At 38.5% G+C, this 22,482-nt stretch overlaps 1 protein-coding gene across 16 annotated transcripts in view; it reads left to right on the top strand.

Annotated features, from left to right (window-relative positions):
- The first annotated feature begins 2,741 nt into the window (after window positions 1-2,741).
- CEP162 (centrosomal protein 162) overlaps window positions 2,742-22,482 on the top strand; it is a 51,477-nt gene continuing 31,736 nt past the window's right edge. For 2 of the 16 annotated variants that reach the window (XM_074861981.1, XM_074861975.1), the window contains exons 1-10: window positions 2,780-2,984; window positions 3,499-3,578; window positions 3,987-4,072; window positions 4,887-4,990; window positions 9,887-10,022; window positions 14,367-14,477; window positions 16,514-16,663; window positions 19,396-19,548; window positions 19,840-20,026; window positions 20,952-21,004. In XM_074861981.1, the coding sequence (XP_074718082.1) occupies window positions 4,931-4,990; window positions 9,887-10,022; window positions 14,367-14,477; window positions 16,514-16,663; window positions 19,396-19,548; window positions 19,840-20,026; window positions 20,952-21,004 (850 nt within the window). In that variant the 5' untranslated portion in view covers window positions 2,780-2,984; window positions 3,499-3,578; window positions 3,987-4,072; window positions 4,887-4,930. The other 14 variants (XM_074861982.1, XM_074861978.1, XM_074861983.1 and 11 more) reach the window with 14 other exon arrangements.

Here is a 22,482-nt window from a genome sequence, read left to right as displayed (position 1 = left end):
CATTCAGTATGAAACTGTTAACCTTTAAAAAAACATAACCAAGAATATGGCTAAATATTTATTATCATAATCTCATATTTCACATATTTGCAAGTTCAGTACTGAAATACTATCTAATGCAATGCCTCAGCCAAAGTGGACATGGCAGACGTTTTGTTTCTTTTTTATTTGATGTCTTTTTCCCCATTGACATTTATGTATGATACCAATCTGAAATTAGACGTGCAAAAACATAAGTACGGATATTTTATCCCTTTTAATTTTACCATTAATTGTTTGAAATTATTATACTAATACGTAAAGCCTTATATTTTAGCAATCTGGAGAAAAAAAATTGCGTTAAGTGTATATATGCCACACATTCAAATGAGAAGCCAGTGACTACAAAGGCAAAATCTGGTTCCACAGAAGTCAACAAAGGCTTCCCAACCATGTCAGCAGAGCCAGAATTTTACGTTATGATTTGGGGCTCTGTCCAGCAGGATCCATTTCAGAATTTGTGACCACCCTTCTGCTTTATTAGCATTGCTGCCCAAATTGCCACATTCCTGGCTGAAATTCATAGCTAGTCCTGCTCTCTGTTTTTTAAGCTCCACTGTTAAGAGCTCTTGAGAAAACTGCTCCAACTGGTTGGCATTAGAAGGAAATGAAAATCTTTTAAGTGGCTATTGTGCATGTTATTTGAATGCACTGGATGACATTTCAACACCAGGCAATGCCTCCTCTCCACCACAGTCATCAAGAGTGGTTTGGTTTTTTTCCCTTCCCATATGGGCACTGAGGTTTCCAAGAGCATTGATCCCTCTGCACATTTTTCTACACTTTGTACAGGCCTCTTTGAACATATTTCTGCAAACAGAAAGGCTTCAATGTGCAACAGTTTTTTAGCAGCTTGCAGGACTGAGCCCTTGATGTGATTATTTGATTATATATGAAGTAACTCTTATGATCAACGAATGATGTCACGGCTATCACTTTGAAGTTAACAGCAAAATTTGCATTGGCTTAAATCTGAGCAGGATCAAGGCATGCAGCATCAGACTGACATCCCTTAATTAACTTCCATATTTCTCTTTAAATGCTCATGCCTCACTCCATGCTTTTTCATAAGACAAGAGAAAAGAACAAACGCTGGAAACCGATGTTTTCACCAGCAGTAGGCTGTCACGCTTAACAAATTGTTCTAGTATATTAGTTTATGTGGGCATCCTGTCCTTGATCAGCTTCCACATTTCCCATAGACAGCAGCAGAAGTTGCACACAAAGACAAAATAAATGACCGATATTTTGCAAATGGAAATATAATATCCCATCTGCAGACAAAAGGCCTGATTTAAAGAAGTGCTGCAGCACCTTTAGCGAAACAATTCCTATAGACTGGGGTGGAAAATACAGAGCCCATACTTCTTTGCTTCTTTGAATTTAAACTATAATTTTTTATACTTGCATAAAAAAATCTGGGATACATAAAGGCCATATTGGAAGCACAGTCTTTACCTCTCAAGCTAACAGGAAATGAGAGACAGTAATGGGATTTTAACTAGTTTCTCACTTGCGATGAGTATCCAACACTCGCCGAAGAAAACTTCCTTTCAAAATCTTTTCATTCCAAGTCTGCTCAGCAGACAATCAAAACGTGTGTGTGTGAACAATGTTCATTTGTATTCTTAAGTGAGCTTGTTTTATTTTGCCATTTACTAAATGCTGGCGTGAAAATTCCTAAAGCAACGTGACTCTCACAACAAACACAACTGACAGACCCTAGCTGGAGAGCACATGCAAGCACAGACTGCAATTGTTCTGCGGTTATTTGAGAGACAGTGGCCAGGGAAACAGGGGTCATTAATTTCTCTGCATATTTTAAACATTTCCAGAGATGTGCTAAAATATATTAAAAGCACAGCAGCCGACATCTAAGGCTGAAACATTAGAAAAGCTTTAGAAGGGAATTTGTGTGTAAGAGCAAGAAGGGATGGTTTAGTTTTAACCTTTGCATTAGGGAAAGCAACACACTTTTAACTCTTTCCATCTTGCTTTTCCAAAAGATCAGCTGAACGACTTCAGGAGAAGTGCATCCCTTCGAAACTTGAGGAAGAGATCTTGGCTGCAGGTGGCAACAGCGTTAGCCCCACGCGCTTTGTGAGCGGGAACAAAGGCGGTCGTCCTCTGCACCGGCCTGGCATCGCCACCGAATGAAGAAATAAACTGAATCTCGGTTTAATTCCCCCGCTTTATCAGCAGGCTCCTGCGCAGCTCCTAGAGCGCAGAAAACTGAAACAACTTGAGCAGCAAGCTCAGAGGAACCGGCAGCCGAGGGCGGGGGGAGCAAAGCCACGTCCCGTATCTCGGCTCCCGCCGCCGGCAGCCCGGGGGTAGATGGCCAGAGGGCCCCGAGGCCGTCCCTGCGGCGGGGACGGAGCAGCCCCCGGGGCCGGCACCGGCCTCCCGCCGCCAAGCCCCCTCTCGCTCGCAGCCCCCGCTCGCCGGAGGCAGGTGCGCGGGCAGGCCTCGCCGGCTCGGCGGGCAGCGGCCGGGGGCTGCTGCGTTATCCTGGCGTGACCTCTCATGGTGGAAGCGGCGAGCGGCGGCGGCGCTGCCCGGCCCCTCTCTGTGCCCCGCGCCGGTCCCCACCGGCGCTGCCCTCCTGCCGCCCAGCAGGCGGCGCTGCTCCGCGCGCGCGCCGCCGCCTCACGTCACCGCGCGGCGACTTCCGCCTCCAGCCGCGCGGGCCGGGCGGGGCCGCGGCGAGGCGGCCTTGCAACGGTAGTAACGGCCGCTGGGGACCGCGCTCTCCCGTCACGTGCCTCCCACGCGCGGCGGCGGCGGGGCGGGGGAGAGGAAAGCAGGCGGGTTTAGCGGGGTCACGTGACACGCCACCCCGCGGTCTCTTTTGGCGGGCGGTACGGTGGCCGGGAGGGTTTCCCAGGCAACTGCACCGCCGGCGAGAGAGACGACCTGGCCGGGAGGGGCCCGACGCGGCCCAGGTACGCTCCCGGCGCCGGGCAGCTGGCGGGCCGCCCGCCCTGGGGGCAGCGCTCGGCTCTGAGCCGTTTCCTCTCCTGTCCCCCTCCGCTCTCTGGAGCGCCCCTCGGGCGGCGGAGCTCAGCCCTGCCTGCCGGCTCAGCCTGGCGCTGCCCCATCGGGAGCTGCGCTTCTTCCTCATCCCGCCTAGCTCGGAGTCCCCGCGCTGCCGGGGGCTGTCGCACCCTTTCGCCAGCACTCGCTAGGCCCAAGGTGGGAGAGGCCGGGGCCGGAGGAGAGTCGCAGAGTTTCAGCTGGGGCTGGGAGGAGCACGGCCCGCCGGCCCCAGAGCTGCTGCCCGGCCGCCGCCGTGGGCCAGCTCTGCATGTGCTTTAAGGGAAGCTGGAGGAGGAGGATCAGGTCACGGCTGGTCCTAGTGTTGGGATGATTAAAAGGTCACGTGAAATGTGTTAGGCTGTTTAAGCTTTCCTTCATCCCTATGGTTTAGCGATACCTTCCCAAAACTTCTGCTTTCAGCACTGTGTTATAGCGTATATCCCAGGAAGTGACTTCTTTGTTTTATGTACGAAGTCATTTGTGAACCTGCAATTCTAAAGGTATGGCTGTAAAGTATATTTGCTAAGGGTAATGTTTGTCTGTAATCTTCTATGTCCTTTTGAAAAATAAAGTTTTATATTGTTTTTATAAAAGCTGTAATTATAGGGTAGACAGAAGTAGAGAGAATGTCAGAAGAATCAGTTTGTTTTTCTGGCAAGGCTGGAATTAAGTATTTTTCACTTGCTGAAGTAGTTGGCACAGCTAGTAAACTACTAAAGCATCTAATGTTTAGCATCTTTGATGTAAAAGTGTAAAATAATACTTGGTTATGTGAGAGGTAACATTCTTAATCTTCTTACCATGTTTTCAGAGATACTGTCCAAGTGCTTACATAAGGATATCTTATTCAATTCAGAGTCTGGGCAGTCTGCTATAACTTTTTTTTTTTTTTTTTTTAACTGTGAAAGCCAAAGTGTCGGGTGGTCTGTCGATGAATAAGGAGCGAAAGCAGGAAGCAGTTGTCACAACTCGCCTGTCAAAATCAATTTACTAGGTAGGTAACAGTCCTGTGTACTGAGAAGGCTCCATATTGGGAGAAGTTTTATTTAATGGTAAAAACATTTCTGCAAATATTTAGCCCTTTTATGTTTACATAGCACTTCTCAGCCTGGAAGATCCGAGGGTAGTTTAATGGTGCTATACATAGGCAGTTTTTGAAGGTAGCCATATGTTTTGAGCAGTGGGGAACATTTTATACCTGAGAAGCCAACACAGACTTTTGGGAATGGGAGGGGGACAAGTGCCATTGGCTTTCTGTGTCAGGGCAGATCAAACCAAATGTCATCCTCTAGTCTTAGAAGACTTTCATGTATTTATTCTTTACTGAGTCCTAAGCACAGCAGAGACCATGAAACAAAACTTATAATGCTAGATGTCTCCAGTTTTGGAGAAGAGACATAGAAAGGAATTAAAAGCCCTTAAAATGGATGGGAAGTATTACTGCAGTGGATTCTTGTTTGATTATTGACAAAATGCTTAATTATGGGTGGCTAAGAGGTCTGCCTTTTGAAGAAAAATATAAAGAAGATGAAGAGAATCATATTTTATTTATCACTCAGAGTTTAAATGCTGAAACTGTTGCTTTGGAAATGAGTATTTTGATTATAAGGAATTTGGGTAATCCAGGCATGTTTGTATTGATTATCTTATTCAGTAAATAATTTAGATTTGGGGTGGGAGGAATGAAATTTGGCATCTGTCTTGAGTTTTTTTTTTTTATTTTGCTTATAGCTCTCTATGAAAGCAGCAAATCACTACGCTACCTGTAATTTCAGAATGCTTTTAATTAACTTTATTTTAAATCTTAGTTTTTAAACTCAGTTGTTTGGAAGGTAACATCCAGTTGCACGTTATGGCTCATCGATTTTCAAAAGAAGAATTAGATGAGCAGTTTGAAGAGTTTCTGAAAGAGGTATGTTTCAGAGCAAGGTCACATCCCTTTTCTTTATTAAACTACAGGGGGAAAATTGAGCATGAAAGAATATGAAATGGAAGATACAGCTGTGCTTTTATCACCTAATTCACATAGCTGTCTCATGTGTGGGTCTTTGCAAGGTCTTAACTTCATTGCTAAACTTAATTCATGCTATTTTGCTGTATTGAAATCAAGAGAACAGTTTTGTGATTAAATAAATACTTTGTCACTGCTAGGTTGTGTCTTCAGAAAGAACCCTTATTTCTTTATTTTTGTTTCAATTTAATTCTGTTATTTAGTTGCAGAAGCTTCAAATTGATATGTAACTGAAAATGCAATAAAAAGCTTCTCCTGTATGTAGGCATAAGCTACTTCTAAGAATTTACTTATTTTTCTGTGCAGTACCTAATTTCACAGAATTCTATTTAAAAATTCTTGTATTAATCCTAATAAAAAGAAGTATGTTGTAGTGATTAGAAAATTTTAATTTAATTCCTTTTATTCCTTGTGGTGCTTGTTGATTTTGAGTACAGGCAAAATCCTGCAAGACTGTGGGTTATGACTTAAGCTAACAATTATTGCACGTGGTCAAAATGCCCTAACTTGGTATGTTTTTTTCACTGCATATAGACCTGTAATTTAAGAATTTGCCCACTGGTCTATCAGACACACAGTGTGGTAACCCTAAGGTGTAAGTACCGCATATGTAAGGCCTTTACTAGATTCTGTTACTGTATATAAGTGTAGCTAATGATGGCAGAGAATATTCTTGGGGTCTCTGTTATATGTAATGTATGTTTAAAGTTTTTTTTGGTGTAGAGGCTGTGCTACAATTTCATTACTTGTGAAAAATGTAGGTGCTAGATTCTGTAAAAATTACACTTTGTACTGTGTAGTAAAGACTGTTGTAACCAGAGGCGTCTTTTCCAAGAAGATTTTAGCTTTCCCAGGTACGTCTGTAACTCTGCCTTGACCATGCAGCTTGTGAGATGTTTTTACAGATACGGAATAAATGTAACTTCACTGAGCAATACTAAACTGAGAGAATAGAAAACCAAAATGCCATCTGAAAATTAAGATTCACAAATAACTTAAAGGTAGATTTTGGCCTTTAATTTGATGATGTAATTGAGTTAACATTCTTGAATTCACTGAAATTGTGAGTTAGTAAAAATAGAAAGTTAGGATCTGCATTTCTGTCAAAAGTTCTTATTGTTATGAAGGGAGTTGCTCTGGGGAAGAGAAAGGAGGTTTGTTCTTTTATTTATTTTGCGCGTCTGTCAAAACTCTGCATATGATTGCTTCTAGTATTTTGTTCCTCATTTGACATGCTCTTCTTGCTCTTCAACTATTACCCGCACTGAGAATGCTGAAGTTAGAAAAAAATCAAAATAGATGTATTGAATTATTCCAAGTGGAATTTGGCATGTTCCAGAGAAAGTAACTTTTAACAACTCATGTCTTAATTGTATTTTATTGTTTCAGACTAAAACTGTTTGTAAAGTGTTTAAGCTTTCTTAAACACACATACTGCAAGTCCAGTCATTAAAATATGCATTGGTTTATGTTTTGCCAGCTAGATATAGATCCAAATAACAATGGCATTATCTACTCTGTTACTTTATACGCATGCATCTTCTGTTATGTCCCTCTCTTTGCTTTTGTTTTTTATAAAAAGTGTGCAGCCTTTTAACATTAGAAAGATGAGAAACTGGTGTGCTCCGTTGTTTGAAATCACCATGTAGGTGATGTTTGTGTTGACAGTATAAAGGCGGGGCAGGAGGAAATAGCAAAAACTGTGTCTTAGTAGTTTGAGGAACACTTAATGTTGTTTAAGCAAATCTTTCGGAGAAGAAAGGGAGCAGGATGCTTTTCCCCTTTTAAATAACTCATAGTGAAGCTACCTTTGTTTAGGAGGGTTGTTACATGTATGTTTGAGATTAAAATATATAAGAAAGACTATACAGTTGGAAGAGTGAAGAGGATTTTCTAGGCTTTTATTGTTTTACAGAAGGAAACACAAATGCATAATAACAATTACTGCATGTAGGATAGGTCTTTTAATTAGTCCTCAGGCTGATCACGCTTATTCCCAACCCCTTGCCAGAATGGCCTGTTATCATCCATGATTCTTTTCCTCCTCCTCCACTGTCTGTGTGCTTGTGATCCTTCCACTCCCCACTACCAGAATCTTCCTTTAGTGCGCTTCCCCTATTGTCACTTTAATTTCCGTTAAGCATCATCTGTCATATTGGTATAGCTCCTAGGTTTTCAGAGTGTTGGCTGTGAAGTTCACTTGGGACATGCAACATGAGAAGCTCTTTGTAATACACAGTGCTTCAGTTAATTGCTTTTTTTGATGACACTTCAAGCAAAGCAAAGTTATGAAAAAGCCATTGTCTGCTTCTAGTCTTCTAGGTTGACTTTTGTTCTGCTTGATATTCATGAACAGCTGAGAAGGAAGACTTTCAAAAGGAAAGGCTGTGCCACCTTTATTAGAAAATCTGTAGAATAGTACCTGGAAGAGTAACACTACACATTAAATTATGTTTGAAAAACCTTTTTAATTTTTATTAAAAGATCAAATATATTAAAATATTATTTTATACTAAAAATATAATTTGGAGTAGACTTGTTCTATTGAAAAAGACTTGTTTCGTGAAATAATTAGGACAACTAGTCATTTAAGTCTGAGTGTTTTAGATCCAATCCTGTATTACCTATCTACTTTATTATGTTCCTTCATGTGCATAGGAGGTGGTAAGCTGATTATGTGCCATGTTGTTGTCCCAGTTCTTAAAGCTGACTCTTGGCATTTACTGAAGTTGAGATTAAACAACTGTCACTTCTGTTTTCTTTATTTTAATTTTTTGTGTGTGTGTCTCTGTATCTGAAAAGCTGAAGGCTGTTTTATAGAGGAGAGGAAGGAAGAAATCAGTGCCACTTACTGGCACCGAAAAGTGATTACTGGTCCAAAAAGTTTGTTTGTTTATTTATTTGCTTAGTTATTTATTTATTTTCAAAGGGAGGAAAAAATCTCTAAGTTTCACTGTTGAGACAAGTTGGGAAAAATGCACTAGTGTTTTTGTGTCAGCATTTCTTTCCCAGCTGCTGCAACTTTACTGTCTGTAGTTGACAAGATGGCTGGACATAGAAAGTTTCCAGAACTTGAGAACCACCTATGGGAGTTTCAGTTTCTTTAGTTACAGTACTCTAAGGAGTATGAGCATCATTGAAGTTCTACTTGCAGGGTAGAGGATACTGTTAGTCGTAAAAGAAGCAGCAAGCAGTAACAGAGCTTGCATCAAGCACCTGTCAGTACTTCTAGGTAGCAGGAGGCAGTCCGACCTTTGGGGACAATGGCACTAGTACTTGTGACTAGTGTAAGGAAATTGTTATTTATAGGACATTTATTAAGAATGTAAAGATGTTTTGCTCTATGTCACTGAGCCAACTTAGACAAATTGCGGTACATCCTGTTGTCTAGCATTTTCATAATTCATTAAAATTGTGTTTTATTAAAGTGCAAGGCTCAGAGCACTTAAATTTTCTTTCTGAGACTTTATTGACAGGCAGAGATATAAGAATATTATTTTCTTACATTTTTTTTTTCTTAAATGGTAGTTTTGGATAATTGGCATTTGATTTAAGGTTGTTCTTGTTAGGCCCATATGAATTGAGGCGTTAGATATATAGTAAAGGTGGGTTTTCATGGTGGTGCTTTTATGCAGCAGGAATCAGGCAGTGGACAGCAGAGGCTTGTTTTAATAAAACATCCTCTTGTGTTTTACATATTATAAGTACCCACAGTCCTGTTGCCTCTTCTGTTCTGTTTATACTATCACATTTTCTTATTTGTGACTATTACAAAAGTGAAGCTTTTGAAATTTTCCTCTATGATGCATTTCATATGTGAACGTTTCTTACGGTTTATGACTTTTGCTAACTATTCACTGTGTTCTTTAAGACACGTTAGGGCAACAGGTTTCAACAATTATGGCTAAAAAGTTAGATAAAAATAAAAAGTATGCTACTCCCCTTAACCCCATGTTTACAAAGTTTAAGCACAAAGATTACATAGTGTGTAAGGTGGCAGTGCGCTAGCTTAATGAATATATTTCCTTGTTCAGTGTCTGGACAGCTGATTGTAGCTGCAGTAAGCCACAAAGAGCTTTAATAAAGGAAAAGAGTGGAGATTGGGGTTGGTTTTTTTGAAAAAAAGCTGCATCACATCAAAAAGGTGTTGTTGTCTATAGGTCTTTTCCTTTTTGTTACTCTTCAGTAACTTAAATTCATAGGCTGTTCATACTCAGACTTTTTTTTCCATTGATTTAAGTTGTCAGTAAAAATCTACATGGATGGCTAACACGTATGAAAGCTTAAAACACAAAGTTGTGTAGGAATGGCTCTGGCATGTCTATTAATTTCCATCAACACAGTATAAAATTAATTTCTGAAATCTGATTTGCTGGCAGCTAGAATGTTGCTTGTGAAACTTTTTTTTTTTTCAAATATTAATAATGTAAGGCCAAGGCAGAACTGTTTCTGCTCTGCTTCATTATCTTCATGGATGTAGTCAGAATTTTGTTTCTTATATGTTGTAACTAATTGAAAAAATGCTGATTATGCTGTTCATTTGAAGATATACTTTACTAAGCAGTTAACTTTTAACATATCCAAATTTTGGCACTGGGGCTATAATACACAGTGTTATACCACATGAATATAGTTATTGTTTCTTACTCAACTTTGTCATGCATATACAAAAAAGACAGACAGTGGGGAGTAAAGAGAGGCATCCGAACTCAAAAGTTCGGAACTGAGTGGCTGTAAGACAGTTAAAAAATACGAAAATGTAAAAGCTGTCTTTAATCTTGTATGCAATCGACTCAGTCTCTTTCAGATGATTCACTTGGAAATTCAAACAAAAAATCCAGCATTCTTGAAACATTGGGACAGCCCAGGAAAAAAACGAAGAAAAAGGATTCAGTGCCGTGGTGGATATCTGAGGAAGATTTGGATGATGGTGGTAAATAATTTAGTTTTTCAGTTTTTTGGCCACAGGGGGTCAGGCTAGTTCTTTCTGATACTTCGTGTAGGCCTGGTTTCAGGTTGAGTTGATGCCACTCAAGTGCTTTAAAACATTACAATACAAGTTTGTAAAATATAAAACTCAAATGTAATTGTATTTTTTTTTAAGGAACGTATTCAAGCTGTTTTTTCTGTAGCTTTCAAGTTATTAAAACTTTTAAGAGTAAACGCATTATCAATAGTAAGATAAATAGAAGATGTAACTTAATGAATTCTGCTGAAGTATTTGTAGGTGTGTTTTGTAACCGACCTCTTCCTTTATACTGACTTCTTATAGATTTCTGTTTTCAAAACTGGAGAGGAAAAAGACCAGTATGGATAATCTTGTGCTATTTGCAACATTTTTAATAGGTTGGGGAAGCACAGAAAAACTTCTCAACAGCAGCTGATTCAAAGATGTATGTCTGTCAGCATTCTCAACATTTCCTTTGCCAAGAACCATGGCTCAAGGGCAAAAGGGCTGTGATGACATGATTGCTAGTTCAGTATTGATTTGGTCACATAGTTCTGGTTGAAAATATATTATTGCTTGCGAGCTTTCCACCTCTAGTTTTCCATTTCTCCATTGTTTTCTTATTGGATAGTAAAGCCTACAAGTAGTTAGTTTCCACAGGGTGATTACTTCTTGTTCTTGTAGGAATTGGTGACTTCTTACTTTCATGATTTGTATAACTTACAACTGGAGCTTTACGGAAAGTTCCAGAAATCAGTTTTTCATATTACAGGGTGAAGATACTGCCAGTAGTCTCTGATTTTAAGCATAGCTCTATCCTGTCAGTGTTGTCATAGTTGGGAGTCAAATCTTAGGCAGCAGTTATGCCATTAGGCATAACCCTAATAGGAGTTGTCTGAAGTGCTTATCTGTCTCTGGCCTTTTAAGATGTTGCTGGAAAACTCAGATGGATATGAGAGACTTCCTATCAAGTAGTTATGAGATACTATGATTTACTTACAGCTTTTCAGAAAATGGAAGGACAGACTGTTCTTGCTGGACAAAGTGTGTGAATTAAGCAGTTAGTATGACCTCAGTTTTCTACATACTATCAGAGAAAATTTTCAGGTGACTTTATAAGCTCAGCATTCTTCCATGTTTTTTCTGAGATGCTTGAGGCAACCCATAAAGCACTTTGCTTCTCATGCTACTTAAACCAAAAAACACTGGAATAGGTACTTAAAAGTCAGATTGTTTACAAGTTTTAGAGAACAGTGCTTGTATGAGTTAAGTACAATGCAAAGCAGAATCAGAAGAAATAATGTGATTATATCAGGTTGTTCCCATCCAAACCAATTCCACCACTTCTATTTTTTTAAATTAAGAATATTTTATGGGCTGTGTAGTTTAACTAGAGGTAAAGCTATTAGAACTGAAACATGCTTGACCTGCAGTTTATTGACATAAAAAGAGAGATCTGGTAAACTTTTTAAGGTCTCTCGTAAAAAAAAAAAAAAAAGCTTCTCCTTTAAAAGGAAAACATTCAGAAGGTGAGCCTACCCAGTTATGCCAGTATGGAATCCATTTACTTGCAAAGGAAGCTAGCCTGTTCATATTCATACTCTTGATGAATCACAGAATCTTCTAGGTTGGAAAAGACCTTGAAGATCACCTAGTCCAACCATTAACCTAACATTGACAGTTCCCAACTACACCATATCCCTCAGTGCTATATCAACCCGACTCTTAAACACCTCCAGGGATGGGGACTCCACCACTGCCCTGGGCAGCTCATTCACACACCTAACAACCTGTTCTGTAAAGAAATGCTTCCTAATATCCAGTCTAAACCTTCCCTGGCACAACTTGAGGCCATTCATTCTTGTCCTATCACTTGTTACTTGGTTAAAGAGACTGATCCCCAGCTCTCTGCAACCTCCTTTCAGGTAGCTGTAGAGGGCGATGAGGTCTCCCCTCAGCCTCCTCTTCTCCAGACTAAACAACCCCAGTTCCCTCAGCCGCTCCTCGTACGACATGTGCTCCAGACCCTTCACCAGCTTTGTTGCCCTTCTCTGGACACGCTCGAGTAATTCAATGTCCTTTTTGGAGTGAGGGGCCCAAAACTGAACACAGTAATCGAGGTGCAGCCTCACCAGTGCCGAGTACAGGGGTAAGATCACTTCCCTGTCCCTGCTGGCCACGCTATTTCTGATACAAGCCAGGATGCCATTGGCCTTCTTGGCCACCTGGGCACACTGCTGCCTCCTGTTCAGCCGGCTGTCAGTCAACACCCCCAGGTCCCTCTCTGACTGGCAGCTCTCCAGCCACTCCTCCCCAAGCCTGTAGCGCTGCTGGGGGTTGTTGTGGCCGAAGTGCAGCACCCGGCATTTGGCCTTATTGAAGCTCATCCAGTTGGCCTTAGCCCATCGCTCCAGCCTGTCCAGATCTCTCTGTAGAGATGAGGGACTGGATTTTTTGGAGGGAGTTGGAAGTAAGCCATGTGTAATGCTTTCTGAATCAGGGGTTCAACATGTCTTGGCAGTTGGACATAATAAAACTAAGCATACAAGAACTTGGGGCAAATATGTTAGATCTGTGCACTGAATTCTTCCCCAAGCACCATTTTTGCCAGCCTGATTATTAGTTTTATTTCATCTACACCTCTGTCACCGCTCTGCGTAGAATTCCACACTTGTGGGACATATGCAGTAAGCCATATCCCACCTAGTACTTTAATACTACCAAACAGAGAGGCCTTTACATTTTTACTGAAGGGTTTTCTAGGTTCTGTCTTGGCAAGAAGAGGATATCTCTGTGGCATGAAGCAGACCTCCTGGTTGTATCATCCCATGAGGAAAAGACTATATTTATCACACTGGACACTTGCAAATGGTAGCAGTTGTATTAACTGTGACAGATTAGGAGCTGTGTAGCACAGGAGCGATCTATACTATGATGAATGCCATTCTAACTGCAGTCTAGTTGTAGGGCAATTAACTTAGAGTCAAAAGAGAGCCATTTGCAGTATAAACTGAGTTTTCCTCTACAGTTGCAAAAGTAGACAATTTTTATGTGGCTATAACGGAGAATAATGAATCCCACACATAAAGGGGGATTTAGACGTGTATGTACACACTACAAACTATGCTATGATTTTAGTTCATGTAGATATACTTGCAGTGTTTTAAAATGACAGGTCAGGTGACTCTAAGGAATTCAGCGTGGATAGGCTTCTAGAACTGCTCCTTTTTTCCTCTGTGTGTCTCTATCTTGCATGCTTCCAAGTACTTTGTCAAATACAGTTTTGCCAGATCTAATATTCTTCAGCAGGTGTATGTTGTACAGTATGTTGTTCAGATGTATTAATAATGGATGACGGCACAGCAGCATTGCAATATAAGTTACTACACAGGATGACTGAGAAGATGATGATTTAGATTTATAGCTTTTTGTAAAATAATTGTCCTGCGGAAAAAAAAAATATTGCTGTGATGGTAACAAATATGGAAATAAGCTGAATTTAATTTGAGAAGCATAATGTTGGCATGCTTTGAAATTTTGTGGAGATCCTTGTGTATTCTTCTAGCCTTGAATCTCCGTGTTGTTTGCAGATAGGACTTTATTAGCAGGCTGTCAGCTAATAGAATTATTATTTTTAAAGTGTTTTGTCATCATTAATCAAACTTATGTAAATGTACAAATCTTACCTCCACCCACAGTGCAACACTGCAGTAGAAATACATGCTCCATATGTATGAGTGTGTTTGGGTGGCGCTGTATAGAGATATTGTTATATTAAGAGTCAGGCTAATTAGCTCGAGTAAAGCACCAAGCCGATAAATTGTTTCCAGTTTGAGGTTTTCATTTTGAGTTACATTGGTATCTATATCATGCTTTCTTGAAAGACGAAGAGAGATGACTAGAAGACTAAATATATGCTTTACATTTATTTGTTGTCTGATTGTTTTTTCCAAGGCATCTTGTTACAGAAGTGCCAGGAAATAGGTAGAGATTTAAACTAATAACCTGTTTTCACTTGGTTTTGTAGATTTATGGTAAACAGCATAGACTATTTCCGTTCATTTGGCTGAGAAGTATAAAGTACATTTTAAAATAACACAACTTGTTATTCCAAGCATGTTTGAACTCTTTGTTCTTCAGCTTTAAACTGAAATGTGCAAATTATGATTCAAGATACTGTCTTTCATATTTGACAGGTTAAAGACCTACCTCTAACTAATGTCCTTTCTACTTGCTTTTGTCATTTAAATGATAAAAAGAAATTGGATAATAAGAATTCTTGTCCTGTCTTGCTTGCCTGTCTGTTCTTGCTTTGTCTTACTTTTCAAGATTTTCAAGCAAGATTTGTTAAACTGAGAAAAGAGAAGAAACTGATGGAAAATCATGCTGAAATAGTGGAAAACAGTGAACAAAAGAGTCCCCATTCAGATTGCCAGCCTGGTATTTGATTAAATATGTTTTGTTATATTTATTCAATATCAGCCTTGTATTACCAGTGCATTTCCTGTAGAAAATCCTTTGCAAATCATCCATTTGACCATAGTGTTCTCACTGAAAGCAAGCTGCCACTTACTTCATTTGTCATTTCAAGAAGAAACTCATAACTGTGTGAATTTTTGCTCAATTGTCATTACATCATGCATCACTACCTATAGTGATGTAGTAGGATAGACAGTATTTGAATGTAACCTGGTAGGGGTGGGGAATATCTTTGAAAATCTAAACAAAAATCTTCATATTTTAAATTCAAGAAATATTATTACATATAATATTATGTATTATATGTTGTTTAATTTCAAAGACTGCAGTCAGATAAGTACTCTGATTTTCTGTTGATGTGATTCTTTTCCCTTTGCTGACCAGTTGGCTGCTGTTTGCATGCTACCCCTGGAATGGAAACAGTAGAGTTGGTATAATAATGACAAGCTAAATTGTTTAATCTGCAGGATTATTTTAGTCAGTGTAACTTCAGATTCAACCTTTTATATGAAGTCACTTTTTATGCTCTCTGAAGAGAAACTCCAAAGAATAATTAAGAGTTATAAAAGTTGATCTATGAAATACTTTCGTGTAAATGGCCATAGCAATTAATTTATATGTACTAGTTTAAATGTGGCTTTGGTGTTAAAGTCAAGCAGATCAATAATAATTTGGAGAGCCATGGCAAAGAAATATTTGGCACTTGGTCTTTAGATCATGTCGGTGATCACTGTGTAGCCTATAGAACATTTCCTTGTGTTAGCTTTCTAGAGCATATGTGCTGCCCTGTTTTCATAAGCCTCATTTGCATAGAATAGCTATAAAGCATCTCGGTCTGGGAGACAAACACTAAAACTGAATCTGTTTCTTGATTAGACTTAATATTTAAAATACGAGCAACAGGAGGACTTTGATAGTTATTTCAAATTACTGTTTTAAAAGGCATCAGATGTTTATGTTATTTATAATGGAAGGCATGCTGTCAACACTTTCAGTTTCTCAGTAAATGTGGAAGAATATAAATCTAGAGAAGTGATGCCTTACTAGTGGACATCAGTTGGAGGAATAAAGGACCCATGCATTGTATCGGAATGGATTTCATACCGTTTCTCTTTTTGCACTGCACCTGCCATATGCTCACCAACTTCCTTTAGTGATCTTGGGTGTTTCTGAGTTGTGTCAGCTTCTGGTCACATATCCCCATAGTCCTGTTTTTAGATAGCAGAAGTATTTGGCCTGACCCCCTAGACTACTCTTGCTCTCTCTTGTGTCAGGGTAAAGACCTGTCACTAAGAGATTTGTCTGAATTAGCCAATTTAGAAGCCCCCTCCACCCTGACAATTTGAACAAGGAAAAGGGCGTCTGTCTAGCCTAAGGTATATAAAGTGTGTAGTGTGGCTATTGTCTAAGTATCACGAGAGAGCATGGTTTTCAGCATAGCTACTGTTATTTAAAACTTAATTCTACTAATGTGAATGGAAGGTGTTTGATTGTATTTGCTGCTAAGTAAGTCCTCACAAGGGTTTGAGCAAACAACTAGCAGTTCTTGTACCTGACAGTGATAAAGACAGTAGTAATTCACATTCATGTACTTATGTTTTTCCACTTTTCTTTGAACCGATCTAGATGCTTGCTTTCAAAATTTGTAGTACAAAACTTCTTTTATTTTTGAAGTAGTTTTACTAGTTTTCTTTGTTTTCAGGTAATATATTGAGCTCCTCGAACAGGGTATTTGAATACAAGGTATATGTGGAGCAAGAAGGAATTTGTCTTTTTCTCCTCTTTTTATTTTTAAAAAAGAGTTTTATTCTCAGAGGTTATAAGTATTAACTTTAATTTTTAGTTACAGCTAGAAAATTATAGATTATTCAATATACAAGAAACTGCACTGCATTATTTTTTCAGAAGTGTCAATTTGATTTCTCACATCTTATCTTTCTCTTTATTCCCTGTCCATTATGTATAAAAACTTATAAATGTTTCTGTACACTTAAAAGTAGTTCCCCCTAAACCTTCTTCCAGTGCATCTCGCAGCAAGGCTTTGTCTAAATTCAAAATGTTGGAAAAATTTCATAAGGACAAGAAAGATTCATCCTTAAACAAAGAAGAAGGAAGCCTCACTTCTGACAGTCCAGACAATTCTGAGGGTAACAAATCTGTATTTTATGTGATATTAAAAAGGTAAAGTGGCTCAGTTCTGACAGTCCTGGTCAGATTAAGGAGAAAAGAAGTTACTTTTTAAATAGATGTTTGTCATTGTTTGAGGACTCAAGGTTTGAGTCCTTTGTATTTATGTTTTTAGACTCTTCTCTGCAAGTGTGGTGGTTAGAAATATTTTTCTAAGTGAAACTCAGGTTCTTATTTTAACTAATTTCAAGTGGCAGGACTTTAAAAAAGAATGCTGTATATCATTAGCCTTACAAAATACTGCATATGAAGATGTGGGTAGTGAAATATTTGGAGTTCAAGAAAGCTGCTGTTTCAAGAAGTTTTTATGAAAAGTAACAAATGCTCCCCCCAAAATAAATCACTCTTGCAAGGCCCACAGAAATCAGTAGGACTGTTCAAAGAGCCAAAAAACACAGTGAAAAGAGACTTTGAAATCCATCCAAGTTGATATTTTTTCCAAGTTTGATAGGTTTCTCAGGATTCAGATTGTGTAGGGTGAGTAAAAAAGATGTTTTTGCCTTCATTAGCGACAGTAGTATCCTCTGTAATCTGGGCTGTGTGTCTGGAAGTTGGGAGTGGCTGAGTTGCAAAACTCGATGGCTGCAAAACGGTATTTGATTTTCAAATTGTTATGGGAGGTGCTTTTTAAAAAAAACTCTGGTCTGACTTGAACTGGCAAAATACTTAAAGAATATTAGCTGACATAAATCCCATGAAACCTTTAAGATCAGTGTAGGTCTGTTCAGAAAGTTCACTGAGTTTGAGATAATTTAAATAAAAAACTCAGGGAAACATTTTTCTCTAAACTGTTAAATGTTCTACTTGTCTTTTTACTGAAGTATATTCCCATCTTCTTTCTTGTAAATCTTACATAGGAGGACAGGGACAATTTATTTTTGATTCTGCTAACATATTCTCATTGAAAAAACAGGGTGTTTGAGGTCTGGTGAGATTATGGCTAGTCTAAAACTCTGCAAAAAACTTGTGATCTGGCTGTAGACTCCTGTTTGTTGTCTTGATAAGTAGAATACAGCACCATCTGGGTAAATTACTTTAAATTACTGCATTTAGCTGCCAGAGAAATGGACTGTTTCACTTCTGTTCAGCACTTTGAGCTTTCCATTTTATGCTTTTCAATGTAGTAGCAGAATGTATTTATTTAGGCATTAACTTTGTATACAAATGGAGCTTGACCTTTAGTCAATGTCTGACATTTACTTGTTGCATGCAAGGCAAGTCAGTCAGACCTCTGTATCGAGAACAGCGCTGGAGTTAAATACAGGAATGTGAAAGTCATTCCCGAGATGTAGAATCTTATGCACTTAGCTTTCTAATAAAACGTGCAAGGGACTTTATCATTGAACTCAAGGAAACAAACCGTTCTACTTCAGAACAGGGAGGCTCTTATAATCAGAATGCACATCCTAAGGGCTGCCCAGTATTGATGGAAAAGGCATTCCAGACTCTTCCTTTCCCCACCCTGCCTCACCCTGGGTACATTTTCAGTACTGAAGGGAGAGGTTTCTCCATTGTCATGATATAGGCAAGTATGGTGTTTCTTAAAGGGTTGGACCTCTACAGAGGACAGAGTAACAGCTCAGAGCTGAAGCACTTGATCAGAAAGTTGAAGACCGGTTTAGTGTTCTTGATGTGAAGGGTTATTGATGTACGCGTCTCCTGCAGTCTTCTGCCAGCAGGAAATGAGCTGTTGTCAGTGTCTTCACCTCCTAGTACATTCAGTACAAGGACATGGCTACAGTCTAAACATCATTTGGCCAGACAGAACAAAAAATTCTGAGTTTGTTTTACCAACTTGAGATTCATGTTGGAAAAGACAGACATGGGTTTTGTTCCCTTCTGTGAGAACTGTTAAATCGTTTCATGTCATTGGCTAAAAGCAGCTTTTCTCCTATCCCTTCTCCTAAGAGAACCTCTAAAGAATCTAAGTGTAAGTGTGTGTTAGGGGCAGGCAGAAGGGACTTGGTACTGCTTTTTAACTAGTAATGTACTGCAATATTTGGCTTTAGTTTTCTGTAAGGAAGTAGATAAGGCAATGTTCTGTCTGAGGGTAGAATTCACACATCAAGTTGGTGAGGTGATGCTGAACCCTCACAACAATGAAATTACAGTAAGGAGAGAAACTGCATGTTTGTTTGCATAAACATACAGAATGGAAGAACTGGGTGTGCATCAGTAACTTTGGTTACTATTTTTTTCCTTTAATTTGCAGCAGATTTGCATTTGTGTTTAATTTGCGACAGAGGAAATGTACCTGATAAGCCAACAGCTACAATTTCCAAAAATCTGTGGTGCTTTCTCTGGTGTAGTAGATCAAACAAAATGAACAGGCTTTTAACAAAGAAATGTTAATTTCGGTATCAGGTTTGTGTGTGTGATTGTCTTCCATAAGTGGTATGCTACAGTAAGTTAATTTTTACAGTTGTTATATTTGCCCCATGCTGAACTTTAGGTTTGTGTGCAAATATGAAGGATAGGAAGACAATGTATATAATAGCCTAATTAACTCTAATTAAACAAGATTTACATATCTCAGAAATGGAAGTTAGATGACTATGATTTGTGAGACTGTATATCTTTGCAGTTGCAACATGAGATTAAAATTGGTGGGTCTGGAAGATGACTAAAAGGCTGAAGTGTCATACAAGTAGCTTTTAGATGATAGTCAAGAATATTACAACTTTTTTCCTAGGAACGCTTGGAGCCAATGGAAGCTTTGTCAAGATACAGAACACTTCACAACCTATGGGAGAAAATTATGAGAATATGCATGTGGAAAAGATGCAGCTTCAGAAAAGTAATGGGGTTGCTGTCTCCTTAAGTAGAGACAGCCTGGAGACAAATGGTGAGAAGTGAGAGCACAACCATTTCATTAGCTAGACCTAAATAAATAATAAATTAGCTAGACCTAAATAAATTACTATTATAAGCAGTTTACCTTAATTCATTGCGAGTTGGAATTCTTCACTTCTGTCAGCTGCATCTCATGAACTGAAGCCTCCTAGTACTAGTTTGTGATTATTTGAAACTGTTAATATTTTATGAGTCTGTCTATAGTTGTTGTTAAGTATTATGGCTATTCTTTGAGGATGTACAGCACAGACACAGTTAGTTTGTTCTTTGTTTTGAAATTTAGATTCAGTTTTAGCTTCTGGGCCTAATCAAAGTATCGTGGGAGTTGGATTGGATACCTTGGAAGAGCAAGAAGAAAAAGAGATCTTCTTTGCCAAACTTGAACGAGAAGCTTCCTCTACTATCGATTATTCAAGATTAAATAAAGAGCTGGATTCCAATGATTCTGTCATATTAGCACCATTTGTACGGTAATTTAGAAGGAAGAAAAGTTGTATAAGTGGGCATATGTGACTTGGGTATGGCCACTGAGATTTTGTGAGACAACATCCAGTATGACTTCAGTCAGTTTGTTTGTTTGTTTGTTGTGGTTTGAAAATTTTTTTTTTTTTTTTTTTTTTTCTGAAGACAGGGGCAGAAATGAGCTTAATAAATAAAAGAAAGGAGTAAGGTGAGAGCATGACTTGGGGATGAGTGGACATATCTATAGAGTCTTGTGCACAACTCAATAGTGAGTTGATTTAAGGTGTAACTAAATGAAGAATTAACAACTGATAATAACAAGGAAGTAGATTAAGAAAGATTCTGTGTCCCCTTATAGATGATGTTACAAATGAATCTAGAGGAAAGATGCAAAATCTTCATAGACTAGGGCAATCCATTTATAATCAGTTACATGAAAATAAATTCAAACGTGAGAGAAAGGGATGAAGGGGCAATTCAGGCTGCTGTTGTGAAAAATGCTGAGTGCAGAGGAAACTTCCAATATGAAAACAGTTGGAGGATCAGAATTCTGGAGAGTTTCAGGTAAGGACAAAGGGGAAAGAAAGGAGAGACATATTTTTTGATTAATGCGGAATGAGAAGATCAGAACAGAAAGCAAACCTGATGATAAGAATTTCTTTGAGAAGCTAATGTAGATGGAGGGAATGCAGAAAGGGAGTGGTTTTTAAGAGTTGCATTGAGAATTTTAACTATAGACAGTTGTAAAAACTTCAATATTTATTTTAATAATTGCTGACATTTATCCACCTTTCTCACCTATGATTTGATATGATGGACAAATTCAGGTTTTTAATTGTATTGCTAATTGTGAGAAGCATCAAAGCTTGGAGTTAGGAAAATGTATTTATTTGCTGTTCAAGAAGAGAGCTAAATTTTCATTTTGTTTCTCAGAAATGAAGAAACTGAAAAAGGAGAAGAGGAATCTGCACATGAGGAGAAACCTGGTAATACCATCTTTCTAAATAATTCATTTGAGAATTCCTGCATTTTTTTGTTGTGTTTTTTTTTAATTGCTGTGTGTACATTAAAAATTGTGAGAACCTTATTAAGCAGAATAACAGATATGAAAGCTGTTGATTAGTACTCCAGTTCAAAGAGTCTTCAGAAAACGACACAGCAGGGTGTCAGAGAATAGCGTAGGATCTTCATGTTTGTAGTGGGATGTAATTTAAAGGTCTGTAAAGAGGAAACTTGTACAGTCTTGTAGCTTGTTCTATACTCTGTGTTGCCTTTGGGGCTAGTCAGAAAACTTGACTCTTTCTAGGTTTCAGATTCACAAGACAGTCCAGCATCCTCCCTAAACTTTTTTCTTCTGAGTAATATGTAAACCAATTGACTTGGGTTTCCGTATCACCCTGACTATTGTGGGTAAAGCTTTTATTTATCTGAAACCTAATGTCATTTTCTTATTAATGATTTATATTTTTCTGTAGTTCTTACATCAGCCTTTTAGGCTGCCTTTGCATTATGACTGTGCAACTGTTATTCAGACAGAGGGTTTCAGGGATTTGCTTTTGGTTTTCTGCCTTTAAGTGGATTTTTAATCTATTGTGACCTAAAAGACAAAGAAAAGAAAACACAAAAACCAAAACCCCAATTATCAATCAAAAAATGAAGAAAAAATGACAGTGATGTTGAAATATGTCTTAATGTTTGAGTTACTTAAGTGTCTTAACTGTTATCTGTACTTTTGTACCATCTTTTCATGCCTGAGTTTAATCTCTGCAATCTGTAGTATTACTCTTACCTGATTTTTTTCCCCTGAATTTCCATGCTACACTCCTTTCATCTTGCTTATTTCTTTCACTTGTCATCTCTACTGCTAGCATATGATAAACAGTGTATTCCCATAATTTAATCAACAGATTGTATTTTCAAATTTATATGTTTAGCTGAACTTCTGAGAGGTCCTGTTGTCAGACCTGAATTTCCCAAACATAAAGAGTCTGTATTTGTAAACCTTAACCACAGGAAATCTTTTCTTCTTGAAAGCTTGATTGCTCTGTGGACTGCAACAGATCATGATAGTTGTAGCAGAAATACTACAACAATTTTGTAGCCTTTTCCCTAGCAAATCAGTTGAAATTACTGAATGTTCTGGTCAGTTTTGAAATTGACACTTCTGATTTTTAAGAAAACAGTTTCTATGGAATGCCTGGAAGGACCAATATGTGTGTGTGTGTGTATTGGTTTAGTCTTTATCAATCTGCTATTTCATTAAATAGAAAAAGAAATAGTGGGTAATATGTGTGCAGGAATAGTATTAAGTCAGTATGAGAAAGCTATTTTCAACTGATCAGACTTCTTATGGTCCAAAACCAAAGAGAATGCTGAAATAGTGACTTTTTCATAGAGTAGTTTTTGCATATGATTTGGACTCCGTGTCAGTTGTATCAGTGACAAAACACAGAAAGAACACATT

The sequence above is a fragment of the Strix uralensis genome, chromosome 3 (assembly GCF_047716275.1).
Source record: "Strix uralensis isolate ZFMK-TIS-50842 chromosome 3, bStrUra1, whole genome shotgun sequence".
NCBI lineage: Eukaryota > Metazoa > Chordata > Aves > Strigiformes > Strigidae > Strix > Strix uralensis.
Note: the sequence above shows the minus strand (reverse complement) of the source record. Positions and strands in the feature narration are given on the sequence as shown.